The sequence below is a fragment of the Verticillium nonalfalfae genome (assembly GCF_003724135.2).
Source record: "Verticillium nonalfalfae strain VnAa140/NRRL 66861 chromosome Unknown scaffold_4, whole genome shotgun sequence".
In the NCBI taxonomy this organism is placed as follows: Eukaryota; Fungi; Ascomycota; class Sordariomycetes; order Glomerellales; family Plectosphaerellaceae; genus Verticillium; species Verticillium nonalfalfae.
This window is the reverse complement of record NW_021167229.1, coordinates 217218-235043: the sequence shown is the minus strand read 5'-3', so window position 1 is coordinate 235043 and position 17826 is coordinate 217218. Positions and strand designations below refer to the sequence as shown.

The window sequence follows — 17826 nt, the reverse complement described above, 5'->3', positions numbered from 1 at the left end:
ATAACCGACCCCTTGAATCCAAGCAAAAGAAGGTTCGGCGGCGGTCGTACCTTCCAGCGACTCCACGACACAGGTCTGTTCACTCGTTGGACAGCAGACTTGCCTTTGTCCACTCTTTCGTTTCGCCTGGGTTAGTTCCGAGAACAGCCATCACACCAGAGACTACGAGTGACTTGATGGGCAAGCCGTGGGATAAGCTCGGTACAGCAGTTGGAAAGAAAGAACCTCACTCTGCGACGTCAGTTGACACACAAAACCTCACCATGCCGGCAAGGACTGAGAGTGCGGGTTTGTTTGCAGCAAGCCCTCCGCCATCGTCGTCTCGAACATCAAGAAACCGCTCCATCTCCGAGTATAGCACGTCCATTACAAGCAGTGATGGCACTCGTCGGAAGGATAAGACTGGGAGTCGTGAGGCAAAACAAAAGGATGGCAAAGGGCGGTGGCTCAGCCAAGTAAAAGAGTGGTTCAGTGCTGGCGAACCATCGGCCCACGACTGGAAACAATTCAAGAAGGAAGAATACCAACGGAGAGGCATCAGCATGGGTGATCCGAACGCACAGGCCAAAATGCATGCCCCCATCGGCCAAATACCGAAGAGCGCCACCAAACCATCCGGCGGACCTGATCCCGCCAAAATGGCACGGAAACGGGCAGAGCAGAGGTTGAACAGCCCCTCGTACGCTGGGACTCCGCCAAAGACGGCGCAGTCCAACTCCTCTGGATCAACCTCTAGCTTCAAGGATCGGAACATTATCGCTCCTTGGGCCTCCTGAGTACAAGTTCTTGCCGTGCTGCAATGTCTTGGCGGAATAAATTTGATGGAAGGAGAATCATTCTTGAAGCCTGTCATGGCTCGCTGGAATGCTGAACCGTGGTGGTGGAGGACGAATTTGGTGTGTTGGGCGTCCATGTGTGAGACATCGAGTGCACAAGCCTCCCTCGATCAGTCGCATGTTGCAAGCGTCGTTTTGCTCTTTCTACGTTGCCGTCTCTTTCGTTGATCAGCTTTCTTCAAGATACCCTTTTTGGCCCGTCCGGGCGCTTAATCATCCAATAACAAATCTAGTACTAATTCATGGCTCTCTTTTTGAGCATGTCCTGGTGATACTGGCCGAGTGCTGACCAAGTGTCGAGGTCGTAATGTCTCAAATCAAGGGTTTCAAAGCTTTCTTGCATTCCTTGCCAACATGGAGAAGTAAGTGGACAAATTCAAGGACTTGAAGAACCTCAAGCACTTCCATGGTGCATGACGAACCACGTCAGGTAGCGTGCTATCGTGGTCATGAGAAACACCACTGGTTTCGCCCCTTCTTCATTTTCACGATCGATCGGGTGTCGCAATGCCGCCACGCGCCAGTCCAACTAGGCAACAGCCCCCAAGAACTCAACGCCCAGTCGCGTCACCGTCCAACATGATCAGTCCAGAAGGGGAGAAATCAGCCAAGTCACCCGACTCGTCCAAGACCCGATCCGGCGCACAAGCTAGCACGGCCGACGCTTCTTTGTGAGGCCTTGTCGTTTCGGCAGTAGCAGCAGGAGCAGCGAGAGCTCACCTCCCGCTTTGAGGCGAGGCAGGCTCCAAAGCTTGCTTCGCGGCCGCGATCAGAGAGGGGATCTTCGATGGGAGCGGCGGCGCCGGCCGGAGCTAGTGTCCCGGGGTGGGCAGGAGAGGCAGTGGTGGGCCAAGGAGATTGGGCGCTGGCGGGCGGCTAGTGGGGAGCTATCGCCCCGAAAGCGCAATGCTGGGGAATGACGTACTCGATGGGAAGCTTGGTAGTACACGATGAGGAAAGCTTGACGAGAGCTGAAGTGGGGGGCGGGAGTGGAATGCAATGGGATAAAATGCCCCTTGGTCTGGGACGCATGGCATTTATTAGGTTGGAACAGCGGAATTGTTTGTCGATTGCCCTTCCTTGAATTCTGTCGGCACTCGAATGCCGCACTTTCTTCTCTCTTCTTTTCGACTTTTCGACTCTTCGACAACACCTCGCCGCTGCATCATCTTTGAAGAGAGGTGCACAACGCCAACAACAACAGCAACCAGCAAGACGGATTGATAACATTCAGGCTTTGACTGTAACGGAGGACCACATCTTTATCGTGTCACCACGAGACCAAAATCAAAATGGTTTCCCTGTTTGGGTCGAGCAACAAGCACGACAATGAGAATGAGCCGAATGGCGAATCGGCATCCGCAACAGAGCCTCGCCGCTCAGCCGAGGACCTGCGGCCCGCGCCCAACGAACACACGCGACTGCTGCCAAACCGACTTGACAGCGACCGGCCTTTCTTGACGGCCGATGACCCTGCCGTGAGTCCTTACAACTTGTGGGCCGTGCGGGCGACGCGCTACGCGACAGTGCTGTTCGCCATCATCTCGTTCATCTGGTGGGCTCTGCTGCTCGTTGCCACCTTTGTGACGCCGCCGGGAATGCACACCAGAGGCTCTGGCTTTTACTCGTTTAGCTATGCAAGCCTGTCGCTCTTTACGATTCTTTTTGTCTTGGTCTTCTTCGGCGCGCCCTCGAGAGCTGTGAGAATGCTCAGCGTGTTCATGGCCTTCATGCTGTTTGTCGACATGATTATTACGCTGGCAGTGCAACGGAATCGGCATGAAGAGGGCTGGGTTGGTATTACGAGTGTCATCTGTAAGTTGCAGGCCCGAAAGTGCACGGCTGAGAAAAGTCGGCGAGCTGCAGACCGTCATACTAACATCCATAGGGGCTCTATTCGTAAGCCTATGGGCTCTGATTGCGGACCGAACTGTTAAATGGGGCAAAGCTGAGGAGGAGGAACGTTTGACCGGTCGCATTGAGACAAGGCGGTCAGTCCTCGAATGGACCGCCGTACTCTTCTCGACTATTGCCTACGTTATCCTGTCGATCGTCGTCGTTCTTCTCACCTTGACACTCATCGTCCGATCACTCGATGCGGGCGTGGCGCCTCCAGGCAAGCGATACTGGGTCGACGGTGACAAATACCAGATCCATGTCCACTGCGAAGGTTACCACACGAACACTATGGGCAAGAAGCTACCAACGGTTTTGTTCGAAGGCGGCGAGGTGCCCGTGGAGAATGGCCTCTGGCAATTCGCCGACAACGCCGTCAAGAACGGCTCGATCACGCGCTACTGCTTTGCCGATCGCCCTGGCTTCGCCTGGAGCGACACGGCTCCTTCGCCGCTGTCTGCTGGAATGGCCACTGACGCTCTGAGCGAAGCTCTGGCCCGGGCTGGCGAGACCGGCCCCTGGGTGGTTGCCGGCGCTGGAGTTGGCTCGATGTACACTCGTGTCTTCTCCTCTCGCCACGGAAAAGAGGTTCGCGGCATCATGCTCATCGACCCTATCCATGAGGATCTGCTGGGCCGCTTCGCGACACCTGGGCGAGGTTTCCTGCTTTGGCTGCGCGGCGTTATCTCGCCGCTCGGTCTTGACAGGCTTCCGGGCGCGCTCTTCAAGGGCCGCAATGGAAATGATCGGATCTGGGGCTGTGCGGCTCTTCAGAGCGGCAAGACCATATTCGCCAAGTTGCAAGAAAGCCTGGTCGCGGACACTCTGTCGAAGCGCGACGTGACCTCGGCGCGTGCAATTCAGTACCCTGCCACGCCGCTGGTCCTCATCAGCTCAGGGGTTGAGATGCGCAGGGACAGCCAGTGGGAGGACAAGCAGAGGGACCTGAGCCAACTGACGAGGAAGCTGCAATACTGGGACATTGTCGAGAAGGCACCGCATCAGGTGTGGTCGACATTTGAGGGTCGAGAAAGGATTGAGAAGCGACTGAAGGAGATGGTCCATGAGCTGTAATCGGGGTATCTTTCATCTGTTTTTACTCAGAGGCATGAGCATAGGTAGGACATTCAGTCCGTGGTCAGGTTCGGAGTTTGCGGTCATGTGGGGTTCACTACTTGTTTTCGGTGTGAATGGTTGGCGAGCTTGTAACAAGAAATCGAGATCTTTGACGCCGCTGCGTGAAGATTGGTTTCTAGGGATGCTCTTCTCGTACCTGATCGCAGTTCTTGCATTTCACGCTGAACTGTGCAGGCCCAGAGAGGCAGACATCGAATATCGACTCGTGATCCTACCTAGGTGGAAATGTGTCGTCTGCTTGATGTACTGTCTTTTGACGAACGTTCTTCGTAGAGGGACTCGTGTGTTGCCTCGGCGCGTGTTCACGTCCTCAGCCACGGGTAACTTTGAAACAGGCGAGGCTTGTGAGGGGGGTAGAGGGTCTGGCGGGGAAGGCGGCCGAGTTCTCTCGTATCGCGCTATTAAAAACGACATTCCATCAATCACTGGACCTCGTGCCGTGGAGTAAACTCGTTAAGCGTAAAAAAACACGAGGAGCTGGCGTTTTGCGGCCAGATCCAGAAGATGGGGTCCGATCCAGACACATTCGACGGGCCTTAAAATAGCAGCGGCGGGCTGATGGTGTTGATTCTAGCCGGGACACTTTTACCTCACCAAATGCCGGGCAAGGCTCGATTGAGGACAAGAGCCCGTGTCTTTACGGACAAGGCGAGCCAAGAATCGGTAATATTATGACAGCCTTTCCAAGGGGGAGGGGGCCGGTGTGGAAAATGTGGGAACTGGGCTCGGGCTGGCGCGACCTTTGATAGGGAGCAGCTTCAGGGTCCACGGCCCACCGATGTCATTGGCATCTATTGGCCTTGGTGGAAGCGCAAGGGGGGCGGCAAGCCAGTGTGGATGGCAGATGTACCAAGTAATGGCCGGTGTCGTGGGAAGATGGGATGCTAGGTTGGCAATGGTCGTTGACGATCGCTTCGAACCTGAAACCCCTTGCTTGCACATGCCTGCCCGCCCGCCCGCCCGCTTACCTGCGTCCCAGGCGAGGTCGCTCCTCCCGTTTCTCGCTGGTGGTGTTAGGTTGCGCCTTCCGCTGTGTCTTTGGCCAGACGAGACTTTGCATGGGCATGGAACCTTCGCTCGCACCATCTTACATCAGTCAGGTCACTGCATCATCCACTGACCCGTCGTCTGTACCTGCCTGGCCTTACCCTCCCTCCCCTTGCCTGTCCATGCCTGCCCAACCCGACTGGCCCTGCCCCGGCTTTCCTCCTTGGTAGATTCCGTGTCAACAATAGCCCTCCCGTTGGTGCGACTGTGATCGTCAATCTACACCTGTCCATTACTGCTCCTTTTGCTCTCTTGCCCTCTTTCCCTCTTCCTCCTAGACAGCATTCTCTCGGCCCTCGACATCTCGAGTTGCTGCGCAGCGCACTGCCCCGGTCTTACGTGCGCGGAATCCCACGAACCACACGTGCTTGTCTTGGCGCTATCCGTCCCTGGACAATCGGCCAGCTCCAATCGTGACTGCCCTTGCACCCGCGATTGAGGCGCTGTGCCCCCCCTCCATTCTACCGCCCCCCCTCGTCAGCTTCAGCTCGTACATAATCGTCAGGACGCCCACGAGGTCAGTACTCTTGCCCTGTCAGACCACGCGCACCCGAGCAGTATGCAGGCCTAGCAACACGCCTTCTTGCAGCCGTTCCCGTTGGTGCTATTGCCAATGCTCTCGCTCATGCTAATGCGCTCTCGTCAGCTGGCAGGACCTCTTCTCATGACGCCGGCGTTCTACGAGCGTCGTTCCCTCTACGATGGACAGTGACACCCAGGTCGAAGAGGGCCGCTCCTCACGTCGCGGTCGCTTGATGGGTAAGCTGTTTGGTGCCAAGGACAACAAAGATCGAAAGCAGACCGACAATGCTCTCAATGTGAACGACTTCCTGCATGCGTCCGCCGACTCGCTTCACCCTACCACTGCCCCCTCGGCGCCGCCTCTACCCACGCTTTCGAAGCTTGACACGAGGAACGCATCGCGCTATCCTCAAGCTCACGATGTCGGCGGCGGTTCGCAGAACAGTCTTCCCCTACAAATTCGCCCCAAGACCCCGCCCCGCGCGCCCAAAAGAAACAGAAAAGGTTGCATTGTCCGCTTTGCTGACACCCAGCCCGAGGTGATCGGCGAGGGTGGTGACGAGTCACCGCACCCCACGATAGAAATATCCAAGCAGAAGAAGCTACGACCGCCTCCGTCCGCCCGGGCCCCGAGTGCGTACGAAGAGCCACCAAAACCAGCCGACCCTCCACCGTATGACGATTTTATCCCGAATCCTATCAAGCGCACCCAGACTGGCTACACGTCCGCTAGAGAAGCCACTGCCTCAAGGCAAGACGACGTGCCTGGAGTGGCCGCGCGGACTAGGTTTTTGGACACTTCAAATAGCAGAGCCAAAGATGAAAACAGAAGGTCGTTCCTCGAGATACAGCAGGCGGAGATGCGGCAAGCGGAGGGCAAGGCTTTCGCGGAAGCGGCCCGGTCTGCGGGCACTTCTCAGGCACAACAGCAGCAGCATGCGCAGCAGCGAGATTGGGAAGATGCTATAGAGATCAAGCAGTCACCACTTGACCGGCTGCGCTCATCGCCACACCCTGCGGCATTGGGACCGGCCCCCGCCGCCACACCACCACAGTATTCCAGCGCGCGCCCCATCTCTCCCGAAACGCAACACAATACCCAGTACAACAAGCCCCCCTCCCAACCAGACCAGAGCCCATCCTCTGTATACTCGACTCTCAGCGGTCACGGTCAGCAAGCCAACATTTCGCGTCAACAGAGCGTCAACTCGCATTATGCTGGCAGCACGATGGCCCCACCTTCTTCGGCAACGAACCGCCAACCCTCTTTCAACTTGCAAGACGCCCCTACGCCACTGGGGGACGATGCCCTGATGATATTTGTCACACGCACACGCCACTTGAGCGAGTTGTTCCGATTGCATGCAGAGACCGTTCGGCCAGTGGGCGCCTGCTCCACTCCAGAACTCATCAGGGCAGCGCTATGGTGGTTCCTCAAGGGCCGGATGGGCCTCGAGAACGCAATTAGGGCGCGGCCAGGAAGCCCAAAGGAACAGATGCAGAACGAGATGGAACGCCAACAGGCGTATACAAACCTGGCGAAAGCGCACTGGCTTTCTGAAGAAGCGATTCCCGAGATGATGTCGAACAAACGTTTACCGCCGGATTCGGAGGTCGACGAAGCACGGAAGCTCGTGGTGTCTGCGCTGGGTAAGTTGGCTGGATCCATGAAGCGTAATGGCTTCCTGCCTCCCGAAGAGGCATTCCTGCCGCAGACGATTGATAAATCCATATGGGTTGAATACCCCAAGTTGAGTCAGGATATGATTGCTCTTCTTACGGGCAACTCGGCTGCGGCGATGTCGGGCGTCTTGCAAACTCCGACGGTAAGAGAAGGACTGGACGCTTTGCCAATCAACGACACTCCGGATCTTTTCAACTTTAGCCGCATCTCTGTGGACGCCTACCTCATGGAACAAGGCCGAGAATCCCAGTCATACCATTTCAAGAGCCTGCTATCTGCTGTTAGAGCCAGGAACCAGGCCTCGTTAAACCTGGTCTTGGCAAGTCAAAACGGAGAGGTCCACCTGCGAATCTCAGAGGACAAAAACACCGGTCCGACTTGGAATGATGTGCGATGGAGGAGCGAAACGTGCATTATTGAGATCTTTCTTCCTCGAGGCTTCAAGATTGCGGTACAGTGTATGCAACAAGATTTTAGGATGATATGGAACATGTACGAGTTCGGCAACAAGACGCAGGATACGCTGTACCCTCGGCAGGACGAGCAATGCATATTCCACGCGACACTGCGAACGTTCCAGTTCTTCGACGCTGATGCACAGTCCCGATCTTTCCCCAAGGAGCCAGTACCTTCTTGCGACATAGCACTCTTTGAGAAGTATTTGAAGGAAAAGACGCCGACAGGCCCTCGCACCTTCCACAGGGGGTACAGGCTTGCCGTCGTGTCTGGCCCGCATACCCGGACCTTGAGCGGAATCAATCTTCCCTGGACCCCACAGCAACCGATCCCATATGGCTTCCTCCGAGGTGAAGGTGGCGACCCAGCCCTCCTGCTAAAGTGCGACAATGGGCGCTACAAGGGCAGCATGGTGCTTTCCTTCAAGGACGAAGCTGAGCGTCTGAACTTCCATACACTCCTCACTGGCACGGCGGTGCAGAACGATGAGACCATTTACGCAGACGTCCCATTAGTAGGCTATACCCTGAGCCACTCTTTGGACGACTCCAAAGGATTGCCCGGCATCAGCAAGCTTCCTTGGCAATCGGTCCGTGTCATCAATGATGACCACGGAGGTGACGATATGCCGCCAACGGTGCTCTCCGACAAGCTGAGAGTGATTGTCGATTCCAAGGTGGGCACGATTGCCGACCGCGTCAACGTTGAGACGGGCGAACTCCGGGTCAGGCTGGAGGTCAGTGATGCCAAGACACTTGTCGTATTGAGGCGGCCTCAGAACGACGTGACGATGGCTGTATCCGATTCTCAAGTCGGCCGGGAAAGTCCGAAAGAAATGGAGCAGACTTTGCAGATGTTGCAGACGACACAGTCCATCCGGACGTTCAAGTTCCCCAGCTTGAAGGATCTTCACGCCTTCCAAGCAGCCCTCACGGGGTTCCAGGTCAAATATGACAGTCTTGCCGTTGGGTTTTCCATTACCCGCCGGCGAATGGTGGTCCCTGTTCATAAAAAATGGGAAGCCGGCTGGACGCGAGTCCAGGTGGTGCAGCAGGACACAGTTCCACAGCTACTCGCCTTCTTCCCCGACTTCAAGCATGGACAATGCATGAACTTTGTTCTCAAAGGAACAGATGTCTATGAAACGTTCTCTCGCAGCGGCAAATTCGGTCTTCGATTCGTCGATGCCAAGTTTCCGCTCCCACGCATGCCAGTTGATAATGAAGGTCCCACAGACGACATGGGTTTTATATGTCTCGATTTCCCGGACTTGCCTGGAGAACATGACGATGTTTCGTTCCTATTCGAGAACGAAGCCGGTAAGTCCATCACATTGGAACGCGGCAGGAAGCTTGAACGTTACTGACCTGTGTCCTAAGATCGCGAACGCCTGTGCCAGTGTCTTCCGGCACCTGTGAAGGGCGGGTCCCGGCTCGCTAGCAAGATCAATTTTTAGGGTAGAATGTGAGTGCTGAAGCGACATGATATCAGACACAGCATGGCATATGGTCAGCGACAAGGATGTATTTGGATTGACAGACGGCGCCCGTGGCGAAACCCTGTATCGTAGGTGAGGGGGCGGAATGCGAGATACCCTCGTCGTGCGTGCAGTAGAGAACTGCTAGTCATGATGGATGATTGCAGCAAAAGACGCTCCACCGCCTGGTTGGGCGCGGATAGGCGTACGAAGGTCTGAAGCAAAATTGAGGCCAATTGAAGGCTTTCTAAAATCCATCGTGTCCTTGAAAGGCCAAGTGATTGATTCCACAGGCTAGCCGCCTGACAGCCAAGCTCTGTTAGGCATGCTGCGAGAACGACTCGTGGTGAGAGGTGCATGACCTGGAGCCCGAGCCGATGGACGTCCCATAGTCTCCACCTCTCGGCCGCCGGGACCGATCCAACCAATTTCGGCTGCCCGTTCTTAAGCGGCTCCGACTTGGTTTCACTCTCCTGGCCTTGCTTGGAGGGACTGTCAAGCAAACAAGTCCCGAATAATCCAGCCCCGTCATGGCTATATGTGGATGTCACAGCCAAGGGACAAAAGGGATAAGTAAAGTCTTTGTCGACCTTGTAAAGACCTTGTAAAAACCTACAGCGTGCCACTGTAGCATATTGCCACGGTCGGTTCAGGAATGATCCATTGTAGTGAAGCATAGCCCGGAAGCAATTATAGAGAGGCGTTCAGTAAGGTTCCCTTAGGAACACGATTGAAATTTCGCTTTACTCCTGTGTCGCCAGAAGACTGAGCGGGCGTACCAGCCAGTAGAAGGCAGATAAGTAGAGAGATGGGACGCAAATCGTACCGGGTGGGTGAGCCGAATCCGAAAAGTGCGAGGGTTCGTACTTCTCAGCATGTCTGAAGATGCGAGGAACACGGCCCTCCCCCCTTAATCGCCCATGTCCTCACCAAGGGCTCGCGAATGGAATACGACGACTCGACGTTCGCGGCGAGGGGTCGAGGGGTCGAGGGAGGGCGGTGGAGGAGGACATGGCCCGCGGGATTGGCGAAGGTTGTGCATGATGCGACACTGCGGAGGCTGGCACTGCCACGGACTTCAGCCATGAGCGAGTCTCCGATGAAAAGTTTGTGGGTGAGTGAGTGGGATGGATGAGGGGTCTTTGCAGGGGTGCTGGGTGTTGGTGGGAGAAGCGGTGATTGGATTGACTTTGTTGATCAGATTTGTCGCGCAAGCGAAAGAAATGTTCATGCAGGATCCGTGTGCAGGGCGTGGTTGATGTACCTACTGTACCTTAGTGAAGGGGGGTTGAGTGGTCACAAACGCCTTGCTTGTCAGTAACGAACCTCTATGCTGTAAGCCGCAGCTTCAACGGCCAGCGGCTGGCTGACGTTGGATCGATCATCTGAGGTCAAGACCAACAGACAGTGAAAATGTCGTCATGAGACGGCTATGATGTAGTGGTTGGGGGCCACGGCTGCCCCTCCTTCGCCCCGCCCGCTACCACACCGAGCGCGCGCCCTGTCCCCCCCCCCCTCCACCCCCTTACAGGCCGACCCTGCCCCCTGCAAGCCCTGAGACTTATCCACTGGGAGGTGCAGCTACAGAGAGTTCTGGTAGGGGGCTGCCACAAGGCTACGTAGCGCATTGCTCCAACGGCACTGGGGCGCGGGAGGGGCCAGGCCTTAGCACCATCCCATGACACCTGCTAGCAAGGTACTTTCCACTGGACAGCTCAGGTCTTTGGCACATCGACCGTCGTCATTGTCACCACCCATTCGTCTGTACTCGTGCTATCACCACCAACCTCTAGTGGCCAACGCGGGCAGCAGGGCTGGGTGCACTTCGCCCGACCCGGAGAATGGACGTGCTGAGAGCATTGTCACCGTTTACTTTGCAGTGAAGCTTTGCCACCCGAAGGTAGCTTGTGTTTGCCTCTTGTCTCACCAAAGCCATAAAGTGCCGGTGCCATCTTCATGAACCACCCAGCTGTGCCTCAACACCTTCCTCCGCCACGGCGTAGCTTGTAGCCCTTCCTGACCAGACCATCCGGGACGCCCCTTGACCTCCGAGGCAGCAGCAAGTGTAAATCATCGCCCGATCTCACCAGACACAGCGATCTCAGCGCTCGCAACGCGAAACCTGATTCTCCTACTTCCAACCCTTTCACAGGGCTTGACCACTGCCACTACTGACCCGGGCACATTCCACGTCTCCGTCCTTGGGCATTAGTATTTACACCAGCTTCCTTGAACAGGCCTTTGTGGTGTCAGTCGTGAGTTACGCAAAACTCATGTCATTTCACCTGCACCCAGTTCCGCGAAATATCCATTACCCACGACCCAAGACGCACCTAAGATAAGACAAGACGGATCCTAGAGTTGGAACCCAAGACACCACGCCCAAACGCCAGCGCTGCCCAGCTTCCCAATTCCACCCTTCCGGACGCCGGCTTCTTCGGTCACATTCATTATATACAACCCATACCTACATCCTTAGCGGCCTACCCGTCTGTGCGACCTATTTATTCGACATTTCCGCCACTCCCGGCAGGTCAACAGCACTTCTCTCGGCCCTTTCCTCCCCCTCTGACGATACCACCTTCGCTTTCGCACAAATCCTGTCGAAGCTCTACCGCTGCACCTAGCTGCCTGATCTTACAAGACGCCCCGAAGCCAGCTTCCACACCGCAGGCAGCTCGATCTGACCAGCCGCGTCAGCGCTTCAAGGGTTTTCGATAACCAAACCGCCGGGATTCCCTTGACTCGTTCCTGTTCCCCAGCACCTACAGGCCGACACGAGCAGGCTCCCTCAGCTCTCCGAAGTGGAACAAATTCGACGCCCAGGATTCCCATTCCCGAGTCCACAGGCGCCAGTTTTAGCCCGACCGCCCGGAAGAGGGGCGCGCGCTTTGCAGGTCATACATAGTGCCTCCTCACACAGTCAGCTGCCGTAGCTACTAGTAGGCACCAGTCGCAGTCATGGGCTTGGTACATGTGCCAGCTCGCCTGCGATCCGCTTCGCTCAGTGAGTCTCGAGTCCCCCCAAGGTCCCCTATCTACCGCATCCCCCCCACCGATTCACCTGAAGCCGACCCCTCCGACCATCAACGTCACGATCTTTCCCACCCCACCACGTCCCAGACGACGTTCTCCATCTTGTCTCGCTCAACATGCTAAACTGGCTTGCACCAGCAGCGAGCAACGGCTCGAACCATACGGCCGCCGACGCCAAGCCAGGCGAAGATGATGACACCCTGGTTGTCGAGCCTGATCAGGGCAACGGTGCGTACCCCTCAACTCTGGCCCCCTTCCCGTCTTTTAGGGAGAGAGAAAAAAATATACACTGCGCGACCAGCTGCCCCGCGATACGGTTCGATGCGACGCGACAAGCAATAATGCAATGCGACTCGAAGCTATACCCCGCGATGCGCCAGATCCCATGAACTCGAAACTGACATTTGCTTTTGCCATGCAGTGCTCACTCACATTATTTCCCAGCTCCGGCCGGGTGCCGATCTTAGTCGAGTAGTCTTGCCTACCTTCATCCTGGAGCCTCGCAGCATGCTCGAGAGAATCACCAAGTCAGAACCCCTCCATCTCTGAACCCTCCCAGCCTCTGGACATGTTGTCTCGCCGATGGGCCATGCTGACAATCCTCCAGCTTCATGTGCCACCCCGAAATGCTTCTTCCTATACCCGAGATCGACGATCCCACGCAGCGATTCGCCTCCGTTGTCAAGTTCTACCTCAGCGGCTGGCACATCCGACCTCCGTCAGTACAACCCCGCGGTCAACAACGTTCAAACTACACGAAACGAAATCGCTAACATGGCTTATAGAGGTGTCAAGAAACCCCTCAACCCCATTATTGGCGAAGTCTTCAGCTGCTACTGGGATCTGCCAGACAGCACGCGGGCCTACTACATTGCCGAACAAACCTCCCATCACCCGCCCAAGTCAAGCTACTTCTACATGATCCCCGACCACCACATCCGCGTCGATGGCTGCCTGAAGCCTCGCAGCAAGTTCCTCGGCAACTCGGCCGCCAGTCTGATGGAAGGCACCGTTACCCTGACCTTCCTGAACAGGGGCAAGGACACGGCCAAGGGCGAGCGGTAGTGCGTACTCCCTCGATCTCGGCTCCGCTGGTTGGATCCAACGCTGACTGTGCATTTAGCATGCTGACGCAGCCCAACATGTACGCCCGCGGCATTCTGTTCGGCAAGATGAAGTACGAGCTCGGCGACCACAGCTTCGTGCGCTGCCCCGAGCTCGACCTCGTGGCCGACATTGAGTTTAAGACCAAAGGCTGGGTCGGCGGTACCTACAACGCCATTGGCGGCTTCATCAAACGAGAGAGCACCGACGAGGTCTTGTATGAGCTTTCAGGCCTGTGGAGCGATGAGATGTTCATCAAGGACGTCAAGGTAACGACCGCGCAAACTCGTCGTGAGAAGCATGCTAATGCATAGTAGACTGGCCACAAGGAGATGTTCTTCAACGCGAAAACATCGAAACCAAGCAGCCCGTCCGTACGGCCCATCGAGGAACAGGATGAGCGCGAGTCACAGAAGCTCTGGCAGGCTACGGCGCAAGCGGTCCGCGAGCGCAATCACGAACTCGCCACCGACGAGAAAACCAAGGTCGAAGACATGCAGCGCGAGGAGCGGGAGATTCGGAACCGGGATGGCGTTGAGTGGCGCCCGAGGCTCTTCAGGCCGGTCAACGGCGGTCCCGGCGGTCCCGAGGAGGGGGAGGAGGACCTCGAGTGGATCATCAACGCCAACATGTGAGTCTTACGGCACCATGACGCCACAACTTGAGGATACTAACGCGTTCATCAGTGACGGTGAGACACCCGAGAAGCAGGCTGAGCAGGTCCTGGCCATTTATCCCATACTGCCCGGACAAAAGGTCTCTTCCGAGAACCAGATCCCACCGAACAAGCCCGCGCAAAACCAGCCAAAGGCCACGGAGGCAGCGACACCTCCGCCTGCAACCGAGCCTACGCCTGCTGCGGCTCCCGTAGCAGCGCCCCAGAATGATCTCATCGATTTAAGCCACTCCGAGACAGCAGCACCCACAACCCAGCCTGCTGCTGCTGCTGCGGCCACGACGGCACCCCAGGTGACCAGACACGACTCTCAGGATATCGCGGGCATGCTGAGTAAGACGGGCAAGCCAGCGGCAGATGGGCCGCTGATTGACTTTGTCGGCGATCTCAAGAAGAACGTGCCCGACCTGAAGAGGGCCGACACAAGCGAAGATGACTTCCAGGATGCGCAGGAGAAGTGAAAGGGCCGCTACATGGCTAGACCCACGACCTCGAGAGAAGCAGCGAGTGGGGGAGCTGCACATCAGCGCAGGCCACCACATGGCTTGAACACAAGGTTGGCTTTTGGGGGAGGAAGCATTCGGGACATCCGGGCGGGAATGGGGCCAACAGTCGGTTAGAAAAGGGATACCATGATGACACGACACACGCATGTACGGGTCTCTCTGTAGATAAGCGCACCGTCACGGGGAGGGGGTTAATGGAGTCGATACAAACACGATCCGCTGAAGCATCAACGTAGGGTTCAAAAGTTACAGATTCCTGGTCCTGACTACATGTGAGCGACGTGTTTCGGCCATCTCGGCAAAGGTTCTGCCCTACACTCGCGAACCCAAAACGCCCAACGCCCTCTCGTGATGACATGTTCCCTTCCTCTCCTTCATCCCCTACGGGGTATCATACAATGCATCCTGCCTTTTCTTCTCAGCCCTTGGAATTGCAAGGGCGCCCCATCCCACTTCCATTTTTTTTTTCTCTTTTATTTTCAAACTGGTTCGCCCTGAAAACTAGTTAAGTTCTCCCTTTGCTCTCACCCGCTCAAGCGAACCGCCGCCTCGTCGGCTCGGGCGTCGGGCTGCGCGAGGGGCTCCTCTCGTCGCGGCCGCGGTCCTTGAGCCACTTCTTGGTGCTGAGGACGAGCTCGCGGTCGAGCTCGTCCGAGGGGTTCTTGCGGTGGATAAAGTTGCAGAAACCGCCGCGCACGCAGCCCTCGCCCGAGTTGAGGCGACAGCAGGCCTCGCGAAAGTCGGTCACGGGCGACAGCTCGGCGTAGATGGGCCGCGCGGCATACCAGCGCGAGTTGAGCGCGTCGCAGGCTTTTTGCGCCGAATCTTCGTACTTGAAGCGGGCGTAGACGTTGCCGATGAGGTCTTGGGGTCTCCGTTAGCATGGTCATCACACACACACACACATTGCCGCGAGAAAGGAGATCCTTTGCGGGAAGCAACTCGCCCAGAAAAAAGGGAAGATGAAACTCACGGTCGTTATTGTTGTCGCAGACGACGAGCTCTTCGAGTTCTCCGTACTGGCATAGCTCGCACCAAATGTCCTCGTAAAAGGCGTCAAAGTGGTTCTGCAGCTGGCTCGGGTTCATGCGGTTCTTCGGGTCGTAGGCCGGGTTCTGGTACAGGTTCGGCATGAGAATCGTCTGGCTGTACGAGGGCTTGACGTGCTTTCGCGAGCAGCGGTCGCCGTGACGGCAGGCGCCGATCTTGAAGTAAAAGGAGCAGTTGACCTTGTCGAGCTCGGTGCCGAAAATGGAGGCGAGGAAGTTGGCCATGGCTGCGGAGGGATACGGTGGTGCCTGGTAAGGGTGTCGAAGGGTGCTTTGATGGTGTCGGCGGCAGGAGACCGGTGGTGATGCTCGTGGGAAGGCTGGCGTCGGTCGCGACGGGGATTCTGGGGAAGTTTTGAAGTAGCCTTGCGCTGTTGCTAGAACCCAATGGCTGGTTCCTTCTGGCGCCACCTTGTGGCGTTGGATGATTAAGATGGTGGAACCTATGCGGGTAGACATGCTTAGTCAGTGGCTCAGCCACATAACAGGCCAGCGCTTTCTTCTGTCGCTTGTCTGTATATCGCATTAATAAAGAAGATCTAAAAGCTACTCCTAACGTTGTAGCCAGTCCCAATACTACGTGATCTCTGACGATTATCGTTTTTATCTACTCTTCTCGTGTCCTTTGCGCCAAAAATTCTGTACGCCAAAAATCCAGTAACTACCAAGCATAGACTTAGTGTAGCGTAATCAAGTGACAAAATCATAAGATAGCCTGCGAGAAACCACAATATATGTGATGGATTAGATCGTGCCGTGGCACATGCGCCATCAACAGAGTTTCGTGCAGACAACTAATATATGTATGCATGTATGATATGTATGCCAACACAAAGCACAAAGTTGAGGAGCCTCCTCAATCGGCTTGAAAGATACTAACATATGACCGCAGCTACTTGGAGACTAGATGGCGTGGTGAAGGTCATAACTCGTTACCCGAGTCTTTGGAAGCCCATTCTTCTCTCCCTGTGTCAGCCGTTCACTCATCTGTACGTTGGCCCTTAAATTGCCTAGAAACCCTCTCGTTTTGTAGAATCCTTCTATGAACCTTACGCAAAGAAGGCAGGCTTCGGCAAATAGGGTTCTTCCAAAAAGTTGATCTCATCCTCCGTCAATTCAACCGTCAGTGCCTCAATGGCCTGGTCAATCCGCTCCTTGCTTTCCAGACCACAAATGGGAGATGTTCCCTTACTCAGAACCCATGCAATCGCAATCTGTGCCATGCTGATGCCTTTCTTCTTAGAAAGTTCTTCCACACGTCCGACAATGGCCTCATCAACCGCATCCTCGCGACCGCGGAACAGTGCCTTGAGGAAGACGTCTGACTTCTCACGAGAGTCAGATCGGTCTGTCCACGCGTGAGTGAGCATACCCGCGCTCAGAGGCGACCACGGCATAAGGCCAACGCCGGTTGCCTTGCAGAAGGGAATCATTTCGCGCTCATCCTCGCGGGTGAGGAGGTTGTATAAGCCCTGCATCGAGATGAACTTGTGCCATCCGTGCTTTTCGGCAACATTCTGAAGTCTTTGAAACTCCCAGGTGGCCATCTACATTTGAATCTTAGTATGAGCTCGAAATTTGTACTCGGGGCTTGTAAATCTTACGGTACTGGCACCAATGTACCTAACCTTTCCGCTCTCAACCACGTCATTCAACGCCTTCATGATCTCTTCCGGCTCGACGTCGCGATCGAGACGGTGAATTTGAAGAACATCGATGTAGGTTCCGAGCCTCTCAATGCTCTTGTCGACGGCGTCGAAGATGTGCTTCCTTGAGAGTCCGACAAGGTTGACAATGTCGCCATCGTTGGTGATAGAGCGAGGGGGGTTGACCGCGCCACCAGCCTCGTCGACGTACATGTAGCACTTGGTCATGATAACAAGCTTTGATCGGGGAATATCGTACTTCTTGATGGCCTTTCCAATGATCCTCTCCGACTCGCCATTGGAGTACGTGTCAGCAACGTCCCACGTGTTGATGCCGCGGTCGAAGGCGTATTTGAGAACGGGCAGACCCTCCTCTTCGGGACGGATCCATTGCTGCCAGTTCTTGTCGCCAAAGCTCATACCACCGAAGACAATGCGGGATGTCTTGAGGCCGGACTTGCCGAGTCTGTAGGCAAATCAAGGTCATTGGGTGTTGTCAAGGGTGCCAAGGGCGGAATCATCTGGTTTGTAAAACTGAATGATTGAGTTCAGGGAGAAATTTTACCTGGTGTACTGCATTTTGGTCGACATTTGGCCAGATTCTCAGGTAGGAGTCAGTATTTTTAATACCGTGTTGTTCAGTGTTGACAGGGCTTTCAAGTAATGTTTGAGAGCTGATCTTGGATCTTTGTCCTGGAGTTCTGAGTATGTTTGGACGAGTAAAGAGCGGATTTGCAATCGAAAGAAGCCGGCC

General features: G+C 55.7%; 6 protein-coding genes across 6 annotated transcripts; 4 read left to right on the top strand and 2 right to left on the bottom strand.

Moving 5' to 3' along the window:
- Positions 1-263: 263 nt before the first annotated feature.
- D7B24_005966 (uncharacterized protein) lies at positions 264-776 on the top strand (the record flags this gene model as incomplete). Its single annotated transcript, XM_028640109.1, has 1 exon — positions 264-776. One exon carries the CDS (start codon positions 264-266, stop codon positions 774-776), a length of 513 nt encoding a protein of 170 aa, XP_028498973.1.
- A 1352-nt stretch (positions 777-2128) lies between these two features.
- On the top strand, positions 2129-3806 carry D7B24_005965 (uncharacterized protein; the record flags this gene model as incomplete). The annotated part of the gene is made up of 2 exons (XM_028640108.1): positions 2129-2651; positions 2725-3806. The coding sequence occupies 2 exons, from the start codon at positions 2129-2131 to the stop codon at positions 3804-3806; spliced, it is 1605 nt and encodes a 534-aa protein (XP_028498972.1).
- Positions 3807-5617: 1811 nt separating this feature from the next.
- D7B24_005964 (uncharacterized protein) lies at positions 5618-9034 on the top strand (the record flags this gene model as incomplete). The annotated part of the gene is made up of 2 exons (XM_028640107.1): positions 5618-8897; positions 8958-9034. 2 exons carry the CDS (start codon positions 5618-5620, stop codon positions 9032-9034), a joined length of 3357 nt encoding a protein of 1118 aa, XP_028498971.1.
- Positions 9035-12207: 3173 nt separating this feature from the next.
- On the top strand, positions 12208-14332 carry OSBPL8 (Oxysterol-binding protein- protein 8; the record flags this gene model as incomplete). Its single annotated transcript, XM_028640106.1, has 7 exons — positions 12208-12319; positions 12513-12618; positions 12699-12809; positions 12877-13155; positions 13215-13464; positions 13513-13826; positions 13882-14332. The coding sequence occupies 7 exons, from the start codon at positions 12208-12210 to the stop codon at positions 14330-14332; spliced, it is 1623 nt and encodes a 540-aa protein (XP_028498970.1).
- Positions 14333-14909: 577 nt separating this feature from the next.
- Positions 14910-15651, bottom strand: D7B24_005962 (uncharacterized protein; the record flags this gene model as incomplete). Its single annotated transcript, XM_028640105.1, has 2 exons — positions 14910-15241; positions 15351-15651. 2 exons carry the CDS (start codon positions 15649-15651, stop codon positions 14910-14912), a joined length of 633 nt encoding a protein of 210 aa, XP_028498969.1.
- Positions 15652-16475: 824 nt separating this feature from the next.
- D7B24_005961 (uncharacterized protein) lies at positions 16476-17663 on the bottom strand (the record flags this gene model as incomplete). Its single annotated transcript, XM_028640104.1, has 3 exons — positions 16476-16973; positions 17031-17538; positions 17638-17663. 3 exons carry the CDS (start codon positions 17661-17663, stop codon positions 16476-16478), a joined length of 1032 nt encoding a protein of 343 aa, XP_028498968.1.
- Positions 17664-17826: the final 163 nt, after the last annotated feature.